The sequence below is a fragment of the Haliaeetus leucocephalus genome, unplaced genomic scaffold (genome assembly GCF_000737465.1).
Source record: "Haliaeetus leucocephalus isolate CR32 unplaced genomic scaffold, Haliaeetus_leucocephalus-4.0 Scaffold858, whole genome shotgun sequence".
Classification (NCBI taxonomy): domain Eukaryota; kingdom Metazoa; phylum Chordata; class Aves; order Accipitriformes; family Accipitridae; genus Haliaeetus; species Haliaeetus leucocephalus.
In genome coordinates, this window is record NW_010973294.1 from 128,633 (window position 1) to 147,213 (window position 18,581).

Consider the following 18,581-nt stretch of genomic DNA (forward strand, 5'->3'; position numbering starts at 1 on the left):
TGCTCCGGGGCCCCGACGGTAACTGACGGCGCTGCCCGGCGGCTGCTGCTGGCTGACGGCGCTCGGGGGTGCGGCTGTCGGCTGCGGCACCGCCGGTGGCTCCGTGGCTGGTGTCGGCTGCGTCCCGTTAAGGCGTGAGGGCAAGGGGCCCGGGGGGACGTTTCCCCGTGCGGAGCCGAGGTTTAAGGGCTGTCCGGGAGGAGATCCCGGCTTTCCAAGCTCCGCTGGGAACTCGCGCGTTTCAAAGCTCGGAAAGTTCAGCTGGGGCGAGTGGAGGAGAGGAACGTGAAAATGAAAGACCTTCGCGCCTTGGTGGGGGGGACCCAAACCTTCACACAGGAAGAACATCGGCTCGTAGTAAAATAAATTTTAACTGCCCGGGTCTGCTGGGGTGGGGGCTACCCGCGCCGGGTTTCAGAAAGGGGGTAGGTACTGTGTCCCCACGCAGGACGAGGTGTGTTTTACGCTACGTTATGTTACAGCACGGTTTACGCGAGCGGTAAATTCAAGTTCTGGTGGTGACCATCTATGGAAAAAAAGTTATTTTAAAAAAATGGAGCTACGGCCCCTGTTTTCCCCGTCGCGTCCTCGCCGGCGGGGGTCTGCGGCCCTCTCCGAACTGCAGCTCCCGGCATGCGGAGCGGCCAGGGGGCGGGGCAAGCTGCCGCCAGCCAATCGCGCCTCGCTAGGAACAAAGCGCGCCGCGAGTGGCGGAGAGGCGTGGGCGGGCCCGCGCCAATCGGGTCGCGGAGTGGTGGGGGGTGCCGGGGTCAGAGCGGGCCGTGGCGGGTGGTGCGTGTGCGGCGGGCCCTGCTGCCGGCCTCCCGCCTCCTCCTCCCGCCGCCCTCCGCAGGCCGTGCCGACCCCGCCGGCGATGGGGGCGCGGGGCTGAGCTTCTCGGCCGTGGACGTCTTTTGCGACGGTACGGGGCCGGGGCGGGGAACAGGCCGCGCCGGGGGGGCGGGAACGGGGGACGCTGGGGAAGGGCGGGATGGCCGTGAGAGGGGGACGGCGAGGCCGGCTGAGGTCCCTCTCGCTCTCCCTAACCGCGTCGCGGAGCTCGCCTCAGCCGGTCTCTGGAGCGTTGTGCCTCGGCCGGACGAGGGGCCCGGGAGCTGAGCCCCGGGGCCTTGTTGCCAGCCGGGGTGTCGGCGCTGCCGCTTCGGGAACGCTCAGCTTGGCAGCGGAGGTGTGAAGCTGTGGCGGTTCCTCTCCTGGGCCTCCCTGGTGAGGACACAGAAGGGAGAGGGAGACGGAGAGAGGGATCTGCGGTGCCTTTGTTGAGCTTTGATCTCAAAGCTACAAGGAGGAGAAAAGAGCCGGTACCTGGCTGACTTCTCTTGCTAGGGCCCTAAACTCTAGATAACTTCCTAAAACTTTTAAAACGGCTTAATTGTTTTTTTCATAACAAAACGCCGGGGGTCCTGGTTTTCATAAAATTAGTTGTTGTAGGTGATGGAGAAGATTGTCTCCTCAGTTGTGGCTGAGGAGAGAGGGAGAAGGGTCTGGGGAGGACGTGAGTGTGGCCTACTGGGATAGGAGGGGTGTAAAATTTGGCTTCATGATTTTTCGGGAGTTTAGAAGGAAAAAGACAAGAGGTGATCAGGATGGAGAGAGTTGTAGGAATGATCTGGTGCTTGGGATGCAGAACTGGAAGTCAGAGGCTTTTGTTAGCATCAGCTCCACAACTGACTTGATTTTTAAGTTTTGAATGAGTTCCTTTGCCAACTATGAAAAGCAATACTTAACAGAGTTTGTTGTGGGTTTTGTTTTGTTTGTTTGTTTTTAATTTAGAGTTTTCCGCTTTAGAAATATAAATTATTATTTATTGGTTGAGCTGCTGTATCTACCAGTTGATCTCTTTTGGACTTGTGATAGTCAAGAAAAATAGCCTGGAGACTAATCACTGGCATGAACTTTTCACATTAGCACCCTCTTTCCTGAAGGAAGGACCAGTGACTTAGAGATTAACAGCATTTTTTCGATGTGAAAAAGGTCAGGAACTATCATAACCAAAATGCATGTTTGTGGTTTGTTGTTTTTGATGAATATAATTGACTTGTGTTGCTGAAAGGCCTACCTTCAGTAAGAAAACAATACCATGTTTGTACAATATTATGTGTTTGGGAAATGATGTTAAAAGAATATGACCACTTCCAAATTCAATTTGTTTTATTGTTATGCAGGGGGAAAATGAGAGAACACAAATTAACACTACATATTTACTCACACTTCTGTGTCTTAAGAAAAGTTACTTGCATGAGTTGGTACTGGCAACACCAGGACCCCAGTTAGCATTTAATAGTTTCAGAGGTACATAATCAGTGTTTTGAAGGAAACTATTTTCTTTGCACCAAGATGTAGTGTTTTCTCTGAGTAAACATATGCTTTTGTGGCCTATTAAGTAGTTATTCCTTATTAAACAACTCTGGAATCTGATACTGTCAAGCTAACAGGTGTCTCCTTTGAAACTGATAGGATGGTTTGGACTTCAGCTGGAGCAAGTCGTGACCTGCTTTATTTCTTTTTAATGAGAGGGTACTAGTGAAAAGAAAAAAAAAAAACAAGCCCCACCCTCTAAACCCCTTTTTGCCTTTGAATGAGTATGACATTACAGTACTTATTTGACATGTAGACCCAGATTAAAACTTGATGTTCTCTGTTCTTGATACAGTGTTAATCTTTTGCTGGCTTTTCTGGTTCATTTTTCTGTAAAATTGATTATTGCTAAAGGTACTCTGAAAATAGAAATTTTGATTTTACACATGTTTATACAGGAGGATGTTTATAGACTTCTAGGGTACCTTGTTGTTAGAAAACTATGGATTTCTCAGAAATGTTTGTCAGTAGTGTAAAAAAATGCAACATAAACACACTCCCCGGCTGGAGTGGCTGACTGGTCTGAAATTACATAGAGGAAACAAATCAAAATATTAACCAAGCCTACCTGTTCTCTGCATAGGAAGTTTAGATTTCCAGTTTACAAATTTCAAGATCCACATTCTTATCAATTCCGTCTGCATTCCATGAATTCTAGTCCTTGTCTTTTTATACTTCTATGCTCATAACAAATCAGTGCCTTTGTGCTTTTGTCTTACCTGTGTTTTAATTGATGATAAATGTTGTGGTATTAGTAACAGAGGTTTGTTGGGGTTTTTTTTTAGCAGGTATTTTGTATGCATGGTGCAGAAAAAATGAATTCTACTATGAGTGAGGAGCCTGATGCACTATCTGTAGTTAACCAACTCCGAGATCTCGCAGCTGACCCATTGAACAGACGGGCCATTGTTCAGGATCAAGGATGCCTGCCAGGTCTTATTCTGTTTTTGGACCATCCCAACCCTCCAGTTGTTCATTCAGCTTTACTAGTAAGTATTCTGGAGATAAATTTGTATGTCAGTGGGACATTTTGTAACTTTTGTTAATATGTCTTTAACCAAGTAAAAAGGCAAAAAATAAAACCTGGTTTTATGTTATGTTTGATACTCGTTATATGTGGGGTTTTTTTAAAATATGTATTTCAAAAATTGTTTAGCAGTGACACATTCCAGGGGAATTTATGTTTTTTTGGAGAGATTCATTTACTTTGTATTTTTTCCCTAATACAGCTATTTGACTTTTTGTGTGGAGGGAGGTAAGCGCCCTTAAATCTCTTTCTTAAGATGAAGTCATGGAGCTTGGTAAATATACACAGTGATTCAACATTCATATTGTAAAAAAAAAAAAAAAAAAGGATAATTTAGGTTAGAAGCGACCTCCAAAGGTGATGTAGTCCAATCCCATATTCAAATTAAGTGTACTCAGGTCATGGCACAGGGTTGTGTCTGCTTGGTTCTTGAACACTTTGAAGGATGGAGGTTCTGTAACCCCTCTGGCCCCTGTTCCAGCACTTGACCACCCTCATGGTATTAAAACCAAACAACCAACCCCGCCCAAAAAACCAACCCCAAATCTATTAATATCTAATACAACTTGTTCCAGCTTTTGTCCGTTTCTTCTCATTCTAAATCATAAATGCCGAAGTCCTGATTTCTCATCCTGATTCTAAATACTAACTTAAAAAAAAGTGTATTTCTTCCTTAGAAACAGGACAAACAAAAGTCAAGATCTTCTTAAAAGTCTAATTCCAATTCTTCTAAAAAGATTTTTAAGTTACTAATATTTATGTGGTGCTATTTTTTCTGTTTTTATGTCATTATTGAAGTCTAAACAATGGGAAACTAAAGAATAAAGAGCTATGGCTTTTACATATAATTATACATTATTCTTTGTATCATTAAGACCTATCTGTACCATAATTCTGTATTTTTCATTTGTTTTACTTTTCATAGTGAGTATTAGTGGACTTCTTGGAATTACTTCAGTGTTTCTGATACTCTTCTGGGTTCAGGGAATGAGGTTCCATAATCTAGAAGACCTGTGTCCTGCTAATTGGTTTTTAGGTTAGCCTTGCCATAGCATTTGCCAGACTATAATGTTCTTCACTGGAAGAACTTTGAGTTGAGTTTACAGTTCTTGGGAATATGTTGCATTGGTTTTCTTTCCAGTGCAGTTTCCTTAGGTTGTGGTCTTAAAAGAGGATCTTGTTTGGATGTCTCACTCTCTTTTTCCTTCCTTTGGGCTGTGTATTCTCACTGCTTGCACGAGATTCGGTAATCAGTCTGTGATCATGTTACAAAAATAAACCCTACATAAAAAGGACTGACTTTGTCAGATCGATGAGGGCTAATCCAGTTCACAGTGTGGTTCCACAGCCCCCAATATCATTCCAGTTGTGTTGTAAGGACATCTCCTTGGGTGGGAATGGGAGACAGCTGGGTTGTTCCATTTAGTGATAACCTACAGTTAGAGTAGATTAAGAATCAGGGTTTAGAGGAGACCATGCTGTATCCCAGGACCTTGGCTGCAGTCAGAAATGGGTCAGTTTACTGTGAAAACATGTTTTTGTCTGCCACTCAGACTCCTTGTATTCATGAGTTCTTGAACCTCTTAGGTTCTGTAGCTTTTGATATCTTTGCTGATAACTTTTTAGTCTTCATTTTTGATTTTTCCATTCTGAAAAGTCGTTTTGTTTTGGTTTTGTTTTTCTAGCCATCCCATTGGTCAAAAAGGTGCTTCCATTTGAATGGCAATCATTAAATGTGATGACTTTCCATTAAGTTTGTATCTAATAAGGAGTTGTACAGCACTGACTTTAAATTTCTTGTTGTATTATTCTGTGATTCCCATAGCTGAAATTATACATAATCTGTATGATTCATACTAGTTCACTATTTAACTTTTTTGATATGTGGTAGAGTGTCTCAGGGAGGGTATTCTCCTCCCCATATGCAGTTTCAGTTCAGTCCTTCCTTCTGCCTGATCAATAAGTGGTATATTTTTCTACAGTTTTCTCTGGTTTTGATTCCAGGAATTCTTTACAGTACAGTTCAAATGCTAGAAGTTTTGAATGTTCTAAAAAGAAGTAACCCAGGCAATACTACTTAGGTTTTTTTCCTCCCTCTTAAATGTGGACTAAAATTAAAAAAAACAGGACTCTGAAACTACATTAACATTTCACTTATAAAACATCAAAGGTGTCTTTTGTTATTAAGATTGACAACAGTGCATTTTTATATTCAAGTATGGAGATAGTCCTATTGATTATGACGAAATTACTTGTGAGCTTAAAGCTAACGTAGGTAAGTGTTTTGCTGAACAGAGATCTGAGCCAAAGTCCGGAATAGTAATCTTCCTTACGCCTTCAGTAGACTGCAGTTTAATAAGCATGAATGATCTGACTTCTTTGAAGGTGCAAGGCAGGGGGAGATAGGACTTCCTAGTGTTGAAAGGTCAGGTCACTTAAGTTGTTCTGATAACTTTGTCTTTGGTCTTACTTCAGTGGAAGTTATACTTCTGCGTAGAGTATGTAACAGATGAAGAGAGACTGCCTCCATTTTGACTCATAATTAGCCGTTAAGAGAATGGGTTTTTCTTTGTCCAACAATGTTACATCGATACTAAATTGCCTGAGCAGACTAATAAAAATGAGAAACTTTTTCTGTCAGTAAGGATACATTTCTTAACATGAAAGTTAGTAGCTCAGAGCTATCATTCAGGCATTTCCCCCTAGCTGAAAAGTAAGAAAATAAATGCATATATAACATTTATAAACTGCAGTTATTGATGCTGATCCACATCAGGAAATAGCAAAAATTACATTTAGAGTTTTTATCATGCCAGACAGCAGTCAGACTTTCTTAAAAGATAATAAAAAGGTCTTGAATTTTACCTAATAAGAACTGAAGATGATTTAGAAAAAAAACCCAGATAATTAGTTCTCTATCTCTGAAGGGATTAAGGAGCATGTTATTTTAAAAGCACCTATTGAGTAGCATAGCTATTAATGACTATATTTAAAGAATTGGTGCACTTCTAAACCTGGCTATCACAAAACCCATTTTATAAGCCATTGTATTTGTGTATTGCAGGAATTTGCAAGTGCAGTTCTTGTACCTACATCAATAAAACACTGATTAAAGCACAATGCACTGTATGGCTTTAGTTCCTTCTAAGAAAATTTTGTCTGTCAGCACTAACAATAGAGAGATGTCAGTCCTTCTGTTCACGAGACATTTTAACTGGAAGAGTATTATGTTAGGAGGATCATGCAAATATATAGTTGCTGACTGGGGTCAGCAATGTGAAGTTGTGCAAAGAGTCTACCCTGAAAGTCAAATAAACAAAACCTTGGGCACCAAATAAGTGTAAATTCCCAGTTTAGGTAACAATAACCTAAGCAGCTTGCTGCTGCTTGTATTATTCCTGTATGGAGTGAAGAATATTGTAATTAGTCTTCAGAAGCTTATAAATGTGGTAGACCTCTTTCTGTGGACAGTAGAAACTTTGTGGTGGTGAGTTTTCTAGTACTGGGGGAGCCCATAGAATTGATGGAAATTATACTAGAAGCATAATGTGTAAAAATTACTTCAGATCTCAGATCACATAAATGTTTGTTGGAAGGGACTTCTGGGAGTCATTCACTTCAGCTTCCTGCTTGAATTGGGACTGTCACCAACACTCAATCAGGTCAGTTGTAGCTTTGTCTTGTTGATTCTGCAGTTGCACTAGGTTATCTGCTACAGTGTTGAACTACCTTCATAGTGGAAAAAAGTTTTTGTAATACCTCACTTGAACTTCCCAAGCTGCAATTTGTGGCTGCTTCCCCTTCTTACGTTGTGTGCTGTTGTAGAGGAAAGTTTGGCTTAGTCATCCTCCTGAAAGGCTTTTTGAGTAGTTGTAGACAGCTGTTAGATTGTCCCTTACACTCTCTTAGCCAGTATAAACAAACCCAGTGTCTCAACCTTTTCTCATAGATTAGATATTCTATGCTTTCTGTGTATTTATAAGAATAAAACAATTTTTTAATGTTCACAGTAGGTGATAGTACTCTTTATCTTCTTACTAGAACTCACATTGTGAATGTTTGTTTTGCAGATGTACACTAATAAAAATGAATGATAATGTACTGGACATATTACTGATTTGCTGTCGTCCTCCTTCTTTTAGGCTCTCCGCTATTTGGCAGAGTGCCGTGCCAACAGAGAAAAGATGAAAAGTGAATTGGGTATGATGCTCAGCTTACAGAATGTAATACAAAAGTAAGTTTATGATGGGTTGTTGGATCCAAAGACAGTGTAAACATAACATTCTGATGCAAAGTAAAACTTCAACTATGAATTTGTATAGTGAGTTTTTAATATTGCATTCTTCCTTGTTGAAGTTATGGGGCTGCAAGCAATTAAGGGTTTTCATTTTACAGTCTAGCAAAGTAATTAGACTGTAGTCTACAAGAAATGTTCATTTGAAGGTCATTTGCCAAACAACAGATTTCTTGCCCTTGTTACAGATAACTGATTTTGTCTCTTCCCTTTAGGTTCTCTTATAATCCTTGTCACTGTATAAGGGTGCCTTGCACTAGTGCATGTAATGGAATTGGTTGGCATCTGCCACATCTATTCTTTGAATCCCACCTGTGGGAAGGGATATTGTATATGCAATGTATTTGTTTCGATGTATTTTTGAAGGTATGTATCTGCAGTTTTGTGTTGAGGAAACATCTTGCAGGTGGAGTAGAAGTTAGTGAGGTTTGTAGTGGTCTCTAATTTCTTTATAGAATGTATCAACTGGGTTATGTCCCTTGAAATTTCCGACTGTTGGATTTTGTTAAGATTGCTAACTCTTGTCTTGAATACTGGAAGATGTGTGGGTATATGCACACTGGAGAAGATGCACATGTGCACTTATCAATAGAAATTAGTATCGTGAACTAAGATGAATCATTATTAGCAAAAAGGACCCACAACCTCCTTCAAAGATTAGTCTGTCATAGCAAAAATTAATTTGCCATCAAGTTATCAAAAGGTGATTATTTTACACACAGTTTGATAGTGCTCTAGTTAACTGAACTTTTCAGATGTGAGGGACTGTTTCCTGAGGGAGAATAGTCATATTGCTGCACTGAGATGTCTCAAATGAACATTTTAAACAATTATTTATAAAAGGATGAAACACATGTAAAACTGTATATTAAAGATTCAAGTGGAAAGCTTTTGAATCTTTAATATGTTAGTTGAGTCTCTAGTGTATCACTTGTGGTATAAGTTTCTTTTAGAAAAAACCCAAGGCTAGACTTTGTTAATTCCATCATTGCGTAGCCCCTTCAGTTTTTGGTGGTGTATCTTTTGTTGTTATATTTCTCTCTCTCTGACACTGCTTATCTAAAGGTGTGAACCTGAAGAATTAGAGGGGAAATTCTTGTCTGTTCACAAATCCTATGTGATATGTGATCTAAGAAAGATTAAAACTGTTTACCTTTAAGTACTTCATTAATTCTGCTGAAACTAACAAGATTATGTATTGGGATGAAGTTCAGCATTGTGCCTAAATATCATCTTGTTACTCACCAGTTACCCAAAACAAAAGGATTTAAAAAAAAGTCTTAAATAGGATGATGAACTAAGTGACTAGAATGCAGAAGAGAATAGTTCTCAATTTTTTTTAATAGTGTAATAATTATAACTTTGTAAAATTATAGGTGTTTTTAATAGGATGTATGGGGAAAAATGGATTAAGTCTTACAGTATTCACAGTTAAGGTAAAATATACAGAAGTCTTTGCTTGCTACTTTTATAATAACAATAAGAACTGAAACGTTTAGGTAATAACATAAGCATGTGTTTCAGAAGAACTTACTTTTAGTATAGGCTACATGTCTATTTAGACCACAGAGACATCCTTAAGAAGTTGTTGAAAGGGGAATGGTAGTGCATTATCAGTTTCTGCAGCTTACAAATATTACTCAGGAAACAGTCATAATTAAAACTTTTGTTTAAAGAATTTTATGGAAATCTCTTCGACAACATTTTTTTCTGTGTTTCAATTTCAAGGACCAAAAGAATGTGAAGTTCAGAAACGTGCAGAAAAGGAGAGATAAGTCAGTAAAAACTGGAAATCTTGTAGGTGTTCTTTTTTTCTAGAAAGCTCCTTGGCAAGAGTAAGAACATACATTTGATTTGTATGCTTGTAACATTTGGAAAGTGTGATATCATGAAAATTTAAATACATAGCATCTTCAAACACAAGACTTTGTCGTGTGCTTGTCAGGATTTTAGGCTTTAATGTTGACAGGAAATGCTGAAGCTTAAGTTTTGTATTGCCTGCAGAAATATGGAGAAAGATGGTAGAAAAGTGCTGAGAAGATAGATGTAGAAATATTTTTGTCACAAAACCCCAGTGGTTTGGGGTTGTGTTTTTTTTGTTAGAAATCTGTAGGGGAGAAAATAAGGTCTCCCCCTTCTTCAGATTTGCTTTACAAAATGCAGAGTCTAGCTTTTAATGCGATTTCAGTTTACTAGAAGATATTGTAGTCCTTTGAACTGAAACAAAACATTAATAAATGCAGTAAGAAATGCTTTGGTCTTAATGACTTCATGTTATGCATTCTAGTGTACTTCTCAGAATCTGCGTATCTAGCTCATCGCTCTATCTAATCTAAAATCTTTTGATTATTTCCACAATCTAATTTGGTGTTTAGATTATATTTTTTTTGGTGATGTGTTATAAAAATGCAAATAAGTCATACAAAGAGATACAAACTTCTGTCAGTATTTTGCTTTTCCAGTTATTGCACAGTTCTTTCAAGTGAGACAGAACCCAGCATCTTCTGGAGCAGAAGTGGTAGTCACTGGGTTTTTGCTCTTGACAGGTTAAGCACATCCTGTGGTCTGAATCTTTCCCTTTCATCAAGGATTTTGTAACTCTCACTGTTCACTTTCATTGACTTCTCACTTAACTAAATAATATTCAGTGGCTTTCCCTGTTCAGTACTGAATCATGACAAACTGTATTCTGCCACTGATAAGGCTGTGTTATGTCTTTTCAAGCAATGAAATGGAGCTCGTGTGCGCAGAGGCAAGTCGCAAACTGAATGTTTGTCATATTTCAGACTTAAGTTGATGTTCAGCAGCGCTGAACTGACACTGTGCTTAGGAAGTCAAGAGTTTGTTTAGAATTCCAGTTCTCTTTTGCTTTCAGTTATGTAAATCCTGAAATTTGAGGGCTTTTTTCATCATGTGAGTGTCTTTATAAGCCTTGAAGGTCTCTGTGTTAGAGACCTCAAGTTCAGCTGTGAAATTTCATGTTGTAACCTGCCTACAGCTAACCAGTCTTAACAGATCTTTAAATGGTCGATACCATCAACTGGAAAATAGTTGGAGTTGGTTTGCTACTTACGATTTCTTCTAATAGTATATGGGAGCCTCAGGCACAGGCCAAAACCCTTTTGTTGCAAGTAATACACAACCAATGGAAGAAGAATATAGCACTTGTTTAAACTCATTATTGTGAAGGTGAAGTACTATTTCCTTCATAAGACTACTGAGGATGAGAGGTGAAATTGAATGCTACCTGTTTACCCAGTGATAAGCAGTAAATTATACTCTGTACTGCATCATGGAAAATGGGTGGGAAGTATTTGAAAGACATCCAAGTTTAACTGTAGTTCTTTGAGGTACCTTCATGTCTCATTTCATGATTTATCAGTCCCCTAGTATTATTTGATCAGCTTTTTGGTATTTGCTTGTATTAAGCATTATAGCTCATTTGTGAAAATCATTGTGCTGCTTCAAATGAATGTTTGGCTGACTCCTTAGTTAATACTACATTTCACTTAAGGAGCAAAGGATTGGTTTTAGGTTCACTGTGACAGTGATTTTCAAGATGTATGAACACTGTTTTTCTCTAACAGAAGAGTAACAGATTTTAGATGTAGAGACTGGAGCTTATAGGCTCTAAAGCAGAAATATGAAATGTCATCTCTGAAGAGTATAGAGTAAAAATTTGAAGGCAGTGAGATATTTATATATTTAAGATTTTTTTTCAAACTGAACTTGATTTGGAACATGTATGACTTTCTGAAATACTTCATAAGAAAGGCTTTATACAATTCCACATTTTCTAGGACATATGAGAAGCTGTTCAAGTTTCATGGAATACTTGCAGAACATTTTTCAAATATAAAAATTTCTGTTGCCCTATTCTATACTTGCTGTTTTTTTCCTTAGTACAGGAGACTTCTTTTTTGGTCATCCGCATCTGCTTACTTTTAAGCGAAGCTTGATGCATCTTTCCATGTTATAAGCTAGAAGTAGTAACTGTGTTAGAGAGAAATCAGACCTTTAAAATCCCTACCTGCATGTTTCCAAATTTTGGTGGGGTTTGGGGGTTTTTTTTTGGTTGATACTGCTTTATTGTTATCACAAAAATGTTTTACTCCCTTGCCAGGTGACTGAGTACCTGTAAGTCTAGAAGTGTTTGCGTAAATAGGTGAAAAGGAGAGAAGTTGAGGCTCATTGGAGAATGGTGTTTCATTGTATTCCAGCAGTCATCAGCAGTTATTTAATATTGAAAACTGGTTTAGTTGCTGGCTTTATGAATTGTATGGAGGACTTAATGTGTCCGTATGGACTTTATAAAATGTTATTAGCAGCTTCTAGAATTAAAATTAATTAGGATTTATAGCCTACAAGGAAATACACTAATTTGTGTTCAGAGTGAAAGTGACTTTTGATGGACAGTAAAGGTCAAAGTTCATAATTTTTCATAATCTTTATGAGCAGCATAATGGTACTGTTTAAATATAACGAACATGTATTTAAAAAAAAACAACTGATGAAGAGTCAATATACTAAATAGCTCTTATTATGGAACGGCAAATTACTGAGAGTAAAATTCCAATTACTTAGCTAAAAGAGCTTTTCAAGATAGTCTTCCTTTGCCAGGGTGTCAGATTTAACAAGCTGAACTAAATCCAGTGCATTAATCAGCTCTTCCAATTTATTACTTGCCTAAGAAGATTAGGCCAATTAATATGTGTTTAATTAGAGTCCCTTGCAGATCTGGTAAAATACATGCAGTCTATAATTGCTGACTTCTTACTCAATTTTAATTTTTGGTAGTCTTAATTACCTATACTATTTGAAAATTTAATTATTTGTTGAAACCAGCAAAGTTTAAATTTATGATGTCTGACAAAAAAAAAAAGCCAAGTATTTCAGGTAGTATTTGCTGAAGTTAAAATAGTAGGGATGTAGCATCACAGTAGTTTTATTTTTGTTATGTGACATACTTGTTTTTCTCCTCTGTGAGAAAGGAGCAATGGTTGGGGAAGATGGGGCAAAGGCTCTGTGTTAATTAGCAAGAAAGCAAACTACATATTTAAAGGGATATCTGATGATGAAGTGGATGTTGCCATATCATAATTGGCTTCAAGATAATACTTTGTGACAAATTATCGCTAAAAAATTATGTAAACTTTTCACATTTACTGCATTTATACATTTGTGCTATTGATTGGAATACTTAAATTTTGATCTGCAATGGAGAAGGAAATAGCTTTTGACAGACTGTAGAGATTCTATTTTTCTGTACCTGAATCACTTAGTAATTTTATTTTTGTAATCCTTGGTATGTGGGGTTTTTTTACACATCAAAATTGAGAAATAGTTGCGATTGGGTAATGGGAAACATGATTCTGTTCCATGATTATTTTGGGGCTCTACCATACTTGTGATTCTGTACTGAGAAGTTGTGTTTTTGGAGAAAAACATCGTTATCCTATGTCTTAAATATTCGTGTGAGCAGGAGGTTGTTTTTGGAAGTGATTTACAAATTGCTGTGTATCACCTGGAATGAGAGTAATACACCCATTTCTCTGTCTACTCCATGTTAACTTTCCTGGCATTTCCTTTCCTGTGAATTTCTCAAGCCTCCTTGTTTTACCCACTTTGTTACATTTTGTCTGTTAGAAGGTAAGTGCTTCTAGAAAATTACACTATTGGGTTGCTGGTGCATCTCTGGGCTGTGGGGCTCCAGTCTATTCAGTGCTGTAGCAATGTGCTTGTTAATAATAGATGGCCATAGTAGGAAGACGTCTGCAGGCTGATTTATTCAGCATTGTTAAGCAAAGTGGCTTAATGTCCCCCTCCCCTCCCCCTAGTTTCTTTAAGGAATGTTTTTATTGTATATTTTGTTAATCTTACAAGTTTCAGAAATAGATTGTTTTTTGAAGTTATTTTTGAAAAAGCATCCTCTGCCAAAAAACCCCAATGAAATATTAGGAAATGTAGGAAACATCAGTATGTCCTCTTTAAATATACCATGTTGTTTGTTCTGAGTGCTCCTTTTGTCTGTCAAACAGCTTCCTGGTATTTGGAGATTATATATAGGAAGGAGTGGAGGTGCAGGGGAGAGGATGGGTTCAATGCTGTGGGCTACCTAGGTCAGTAAGGCATGTACTCAGTAAAAGTTCTTGCTCTTTTTGCTTGGGGGTCATGACAAACTAACAAGAATTCAGACTTTCTCACAGTTCAGCAATTTTTTTTTTAAAACGTTTCAAGACCGTTTTTGTATTACTTTGTATTTGTAGAATATTTAGTGTTATGAAGCATATAGGAAGTCATGATCTCAACACAGAGATGCAGGCACAGGGACAAATAGTAATAATAAATAAAGCATAAAAAGCATTAAGTAAAGAAATGGTGTAAAATCCTAGTTTTACAGCATTGGTGTTAACCTGGACTTTAGTCATGATGTAATGGGCTTTCTGGGAGAATCTTGTGGGTTTTGTGAGATAAGAAGATAAGATTTAAGGGCTTGGAAAGATGGATGTTGTTTCTAAGAATAGTCCAAGACTTGACTGCCAACAATGCACATGTAGCTAGTAGTAATTTACATGTTGAAATATTACTGTGGGTTTATATTTTGCAGGGGTTAATAGAAATTAGCAGTCAAATAACTGTTCTAAAGGTTTATTATGAGAGGTGCAATTTAGGATGAGCTTATTGTTTTTGTTTGTTTGTGTAGAATTGGTCACTGAGGAAAAATATGAAAGTGTGACCAAATGGAATGGTCTGCCCTGTGCCCTACAAGATGTATTCGATGTTCTTTCGATGTACTTTTGATGTTCTGTTTTGTTTTTTTAATCAGGGGTCCTCTCTGTAGTCAGAGGTATTACAAAGTCAATGTTTCTTCTTGCATGCAACTTTCTTTGTGAGCTCTATACAGTCAGTACTATTTCTGTACTCAACAGTTTAGGTGGTTGTCAACCTCTAGATTTGGCTTTTTCGTGTTTGTATTTTTTTCATTCTGTCATGTGTGTAATTTCTATTATAATGTTTTTGACTGCTGTCAGGAATACAGTTTGATTTCACTTTTTGCTCTCCAAGCTGCTACTTTTACTTTGTAACATTCCATTTGGTATCTGGTATCTGTATCAGGACTCTTGGTTGTGCAGTTTTTCATCATCTGATGTCTGTCTCAATTTAATTCAGGTACTATACATCTGTAGACTTTTTAGTATACCAGTTCAATAAAATAATAGTTCAATAAACTAGCTTTTGGTATACTAGTTCAATACATTGCACACTCAAAGGAAACAGCGGACCAGCTACTTTTGTTACTGGTTTCTGTGCAGCACTTGCAGTTAATGCACCGCTTTCTTGATATGTCCCCCAAAAATTGCAGATTTTTTTTTTTTCTGTTAAACCATAAGTGTCTGGATTACCTCCTGCCCCCTTCCCGAATGCTGCTCAAGCAAGAAACACAGTAAGGTGCTGGTGTATGATTAGAACTTGCGTAGTTTCATGTGGGTATTACAGGCAATAAGTGCCACAAAGGGAAATGCCTCAAAAAATATTAATGATGAAACAGTCTTCATTAGCAGTTTCGGAATGGAGCTGTTATTTCAGAAGAAAGTGAATTTTACTCTGGAACAACTAATGCAAAGTAAATATGTTATTCTGAATTAGATGTATTTTTATTCAGGAATGTGTTTTTGTACTTTGTTGTTTTGCAGTACATGCTACAATATCTTCTTCTGCATGATTTCCATTGAATTTTGCAGGTATCCTATGTAATAACTTGGAACAAATGAAAATTGTTAGTGCATTCTGTAATTACATAGTACATGATCAAGTTCACACAAATTTTTTTCTAAAACCTTGGTGCATGCTTCAACCTATTTTGCATACTGCTGTCCCTCTGGCTAGCAGTGAAGCTGCTGATACGAGCTTGCTTTAAAAAAAAAAATCCAGTGCCAACAAATAAGTAGTTCAAGAGTATGAAAACAAGATGTTTAACTCGTCGTTGCTTTCAAAGTTACCTACTTCAAGTCTCTGCTGAGTAGATTAACTATATTAGCAAATGAGTCGAATACAAAGCTTACACACAGATATGCCTACATAGACACCACCTGCATTTTTTTGCTCTGGTACAGGTTGGTGCTGTAGTTTAATTCTTATTATTCACACAGGTTTTGTTTAGAGAAGCCTTTATCTGTAAGTTTGCAAACATTTTTTTATTTTTTTATTTATTTTTTTTTACTTTTCCCAGTAGATTTCAGGGAAATAGATGAAGTTTACTTCTCAAAATTAAAATAAACTGTGGTGGTTTTTTAAAGACATAAAAGGATTTTCCTGACAATAATATACTATCATCATATATTATTATATGATATACTTAATGCTATTAGCATGCTGATAATACAAGAAGTGGTATTTGGCTCCTTCAAGACATTCCTAAAATGCCTCAGTACAGAGCCTAATTCCAGCACTGTCAATACTTCTACCTGGTTCCTACAGCATTATTACTGGGAAGGATTGGCTTTTTAATGCCAGTATTTGATATCTGCCACCAAAAAGGACCAGAGAGAGTTGCTACCCTTACGATTTTTTTTTTTAACCCCAATGAAGCTGTATAATAAATGTGATTTCTGCCATATAAATCCATTAAATGATTACTGTTCATTAGCAGGCAAGATGTTGCAACTAGCTACTGTGAAATTCAACATGGAGTTTGTGTCTGTTATGCAGACTCTTGTCTAGCAAATGCTACTCTGAAGCCTTTTGAGTTTAGTTGAGTAACAGGCCTTGATTTTTTTTTTTTTTTTTTTTTTTTTTTTTTTTTTTTTGAGATGGAGAATATGTCCATATGGTAGATACCAAGCTGTGGAAGATCAAAAGTTGATCTTCCATTTAGCATATAAATAGCAAGAGTTAAACAAAATTAGATGAATAGCTGGGTTAAACATATGGCATATGTTCAAATCTGTTATCCCATTCTTGAAAGTTTGTTCTCCTCTTGTGATCAGAGGACAATAGAATGAATCAGGGAAATCTTCTAAGCATGGGTAATTACTCAGTTTGGTAAATGTTTAAGATTATATCACAGTTGCTGATTTTACAGCAGTTAATGGGATTGTACTGTGATTTTTACTCAGATTTACAAGTTATATTTAATGTTTAGGCTTTTTTGTTTTTCAGCAGTCTTCAGAACATCCCAGCATTTACGTGGGGTTTCTCTAAATTTCCAGGGTCAGTAGGCGTGTGACTTAAATTGAGCTGGAAGTGGCACTGGGAAATCCAATCCTCACTCCTAATTTCAGTAAGGTATCACTTGTTTAGTACAAAATCAACTTCAAGACATCAGGTTTCCTCGTTCTGTTCCAAACTTTTCTTAGTTTAGTGTCTCCTGGTCAAATTTTCACAGCTAGTAATGTGAGTAGGGTCTGGAAGACTTGCCAAGTGGCAGGCATCTTGGAAAGCATTCTAGGAAAGTCTGTCTGACCTTGCCTTGTTTCCGTGGTGTGACAGCCTTGTAGTAAACAAAGGTGACATGTAGTCAGCACATGGTTGATACCATCAGAATGCAGTCACATAACACAACTGCACTCAGGCTGTATGTAGGTTCATCAAGCGGTCCAGCTGCTTGGGTTTTGGATTTGGAGATTCATAGCGCTGTAGCTCACTGTGTCACTTCAAAATCGCCCAGTCCTACAGGTTCTATTGTTCTTCCTGTTCTATGCCTATGAATTATTTTTCCTGTTGTTAACCCGCTGCTATGATTGTGTGGTGTGTTGACCCTGGCTGGATGCCAGGTGCCCACCAAAGCTGCTCTATCACCCCCCTCCTCAACTGGACAGGGGAGAGAAATTATAACAAAAGGCTTGTGGGTTGAGATAAGGACAAGGAGAGGTCACTCACCAATTACCATCACAGGCAAAACAGACCCGACTTGGGGAAAGTTAACTTAATTTATTACTAATCAAATCAGAGTAGAATAATGAAAAATAAAATCAAATCTTAAAACACCTTCCCCCCCACCTCTTCCTTCTTCCTGGGCTCAACTCTACTCCTAATTTTCTCTACCTCCTCCCTCCCAGCAGCGCAGGGGGATGGGGAATGGGGGTTGGGGTCAGTTCATCACACCTTGTCTCTGCCGCTCCTTCCTCCTCAGGGGCAGGACTCCTCAGACTCTTACCCTGCTCCAGTGTGGGGGTCCCTCCCATGGGAGACAGTCCTCCATGAACTGCTCCAGCGTGGGTCCCTTCCACGACGTGCAGTCCTTCAGGCACAGACTGCTCCAGCGTGGGTCCCCCACGGGGTCACAAGTCCTGCTAGAAAACCTGCTCCAGCGTGGGTTCCTCTCTCCACGGGGCCACAGGTCCTGCCAGGAGCCTGCTGCAGCGCGGGCTTCCCACGGGGTCACAGCCTCCTTTGGCATCCCCCTGCTCTGGCATGGTGTCCTCCCTGGGCTGCAGGTGGATATCTGCTCCACCGTGGACCTCCATGGGCTGCAGGGGGACAGCCTGCCTCACCATGGTCTTCCCCACAGGCTGCAGAGGAATCTCTGCTCTGGCACCTGGAGCATCTCCTCCCCCTCCTTCTGCACTGACCTTGGGGTCTGCAGGGTTGTTTCTCTTACATGTTCTCACTCCTCTCTCTGGCTGCAGTTTCTCTGCCACAGCAACTTTTTTTCGCTTCTTAAATACGTTATCCCAGAGGTACTATCACTGTCACTTGATGGGCTCAGCCTTGGCCAGCAGCGGGTCTGTCTCGGAGCCAGCTGGCATTGCTCCATGGGACATAGGGGAAGCTTCTAGCAGCTTCTCACAGAAACCATCCCGGTAGCCTGCCCCCTGCTACCAAAACCTTGCCACACAAACCCAATACAGCTTGATATGTTGTTGTTAGCCAACATAAGGA

General features: G+C 39.0%; 1 protein-coding gene across 1 annotated transcript in view; it reads left to right on the top strand.

Moving 5' to 3' along the window:
- Positions 1-791: 791 nt before the first annotated feature.
- The window catches only part of ARMC1 (armadillo repeat containing 1), a 32,707-nt gene continuing 14,917 nt past the window's right edge, over positions 792-18,581 (top strand). Inside the window, exons 1-3 of the mRNA XM_010582887.1 lie at positions 792-922; positions 3,165-3,368; positions 7,549-7,640. Coding sequence (XP_010581189.1) covers positions 3,177-3,368; positions 7,549-7,640 — 284 coding nt within the window. The 5' untranslated portion in view covers positions 792-922; positions 3,165-3,176. The remainder of the gene's footprint in view (positions 923-3,164; positions 3,369-7,548; positions 7,641-18,581) is intronic.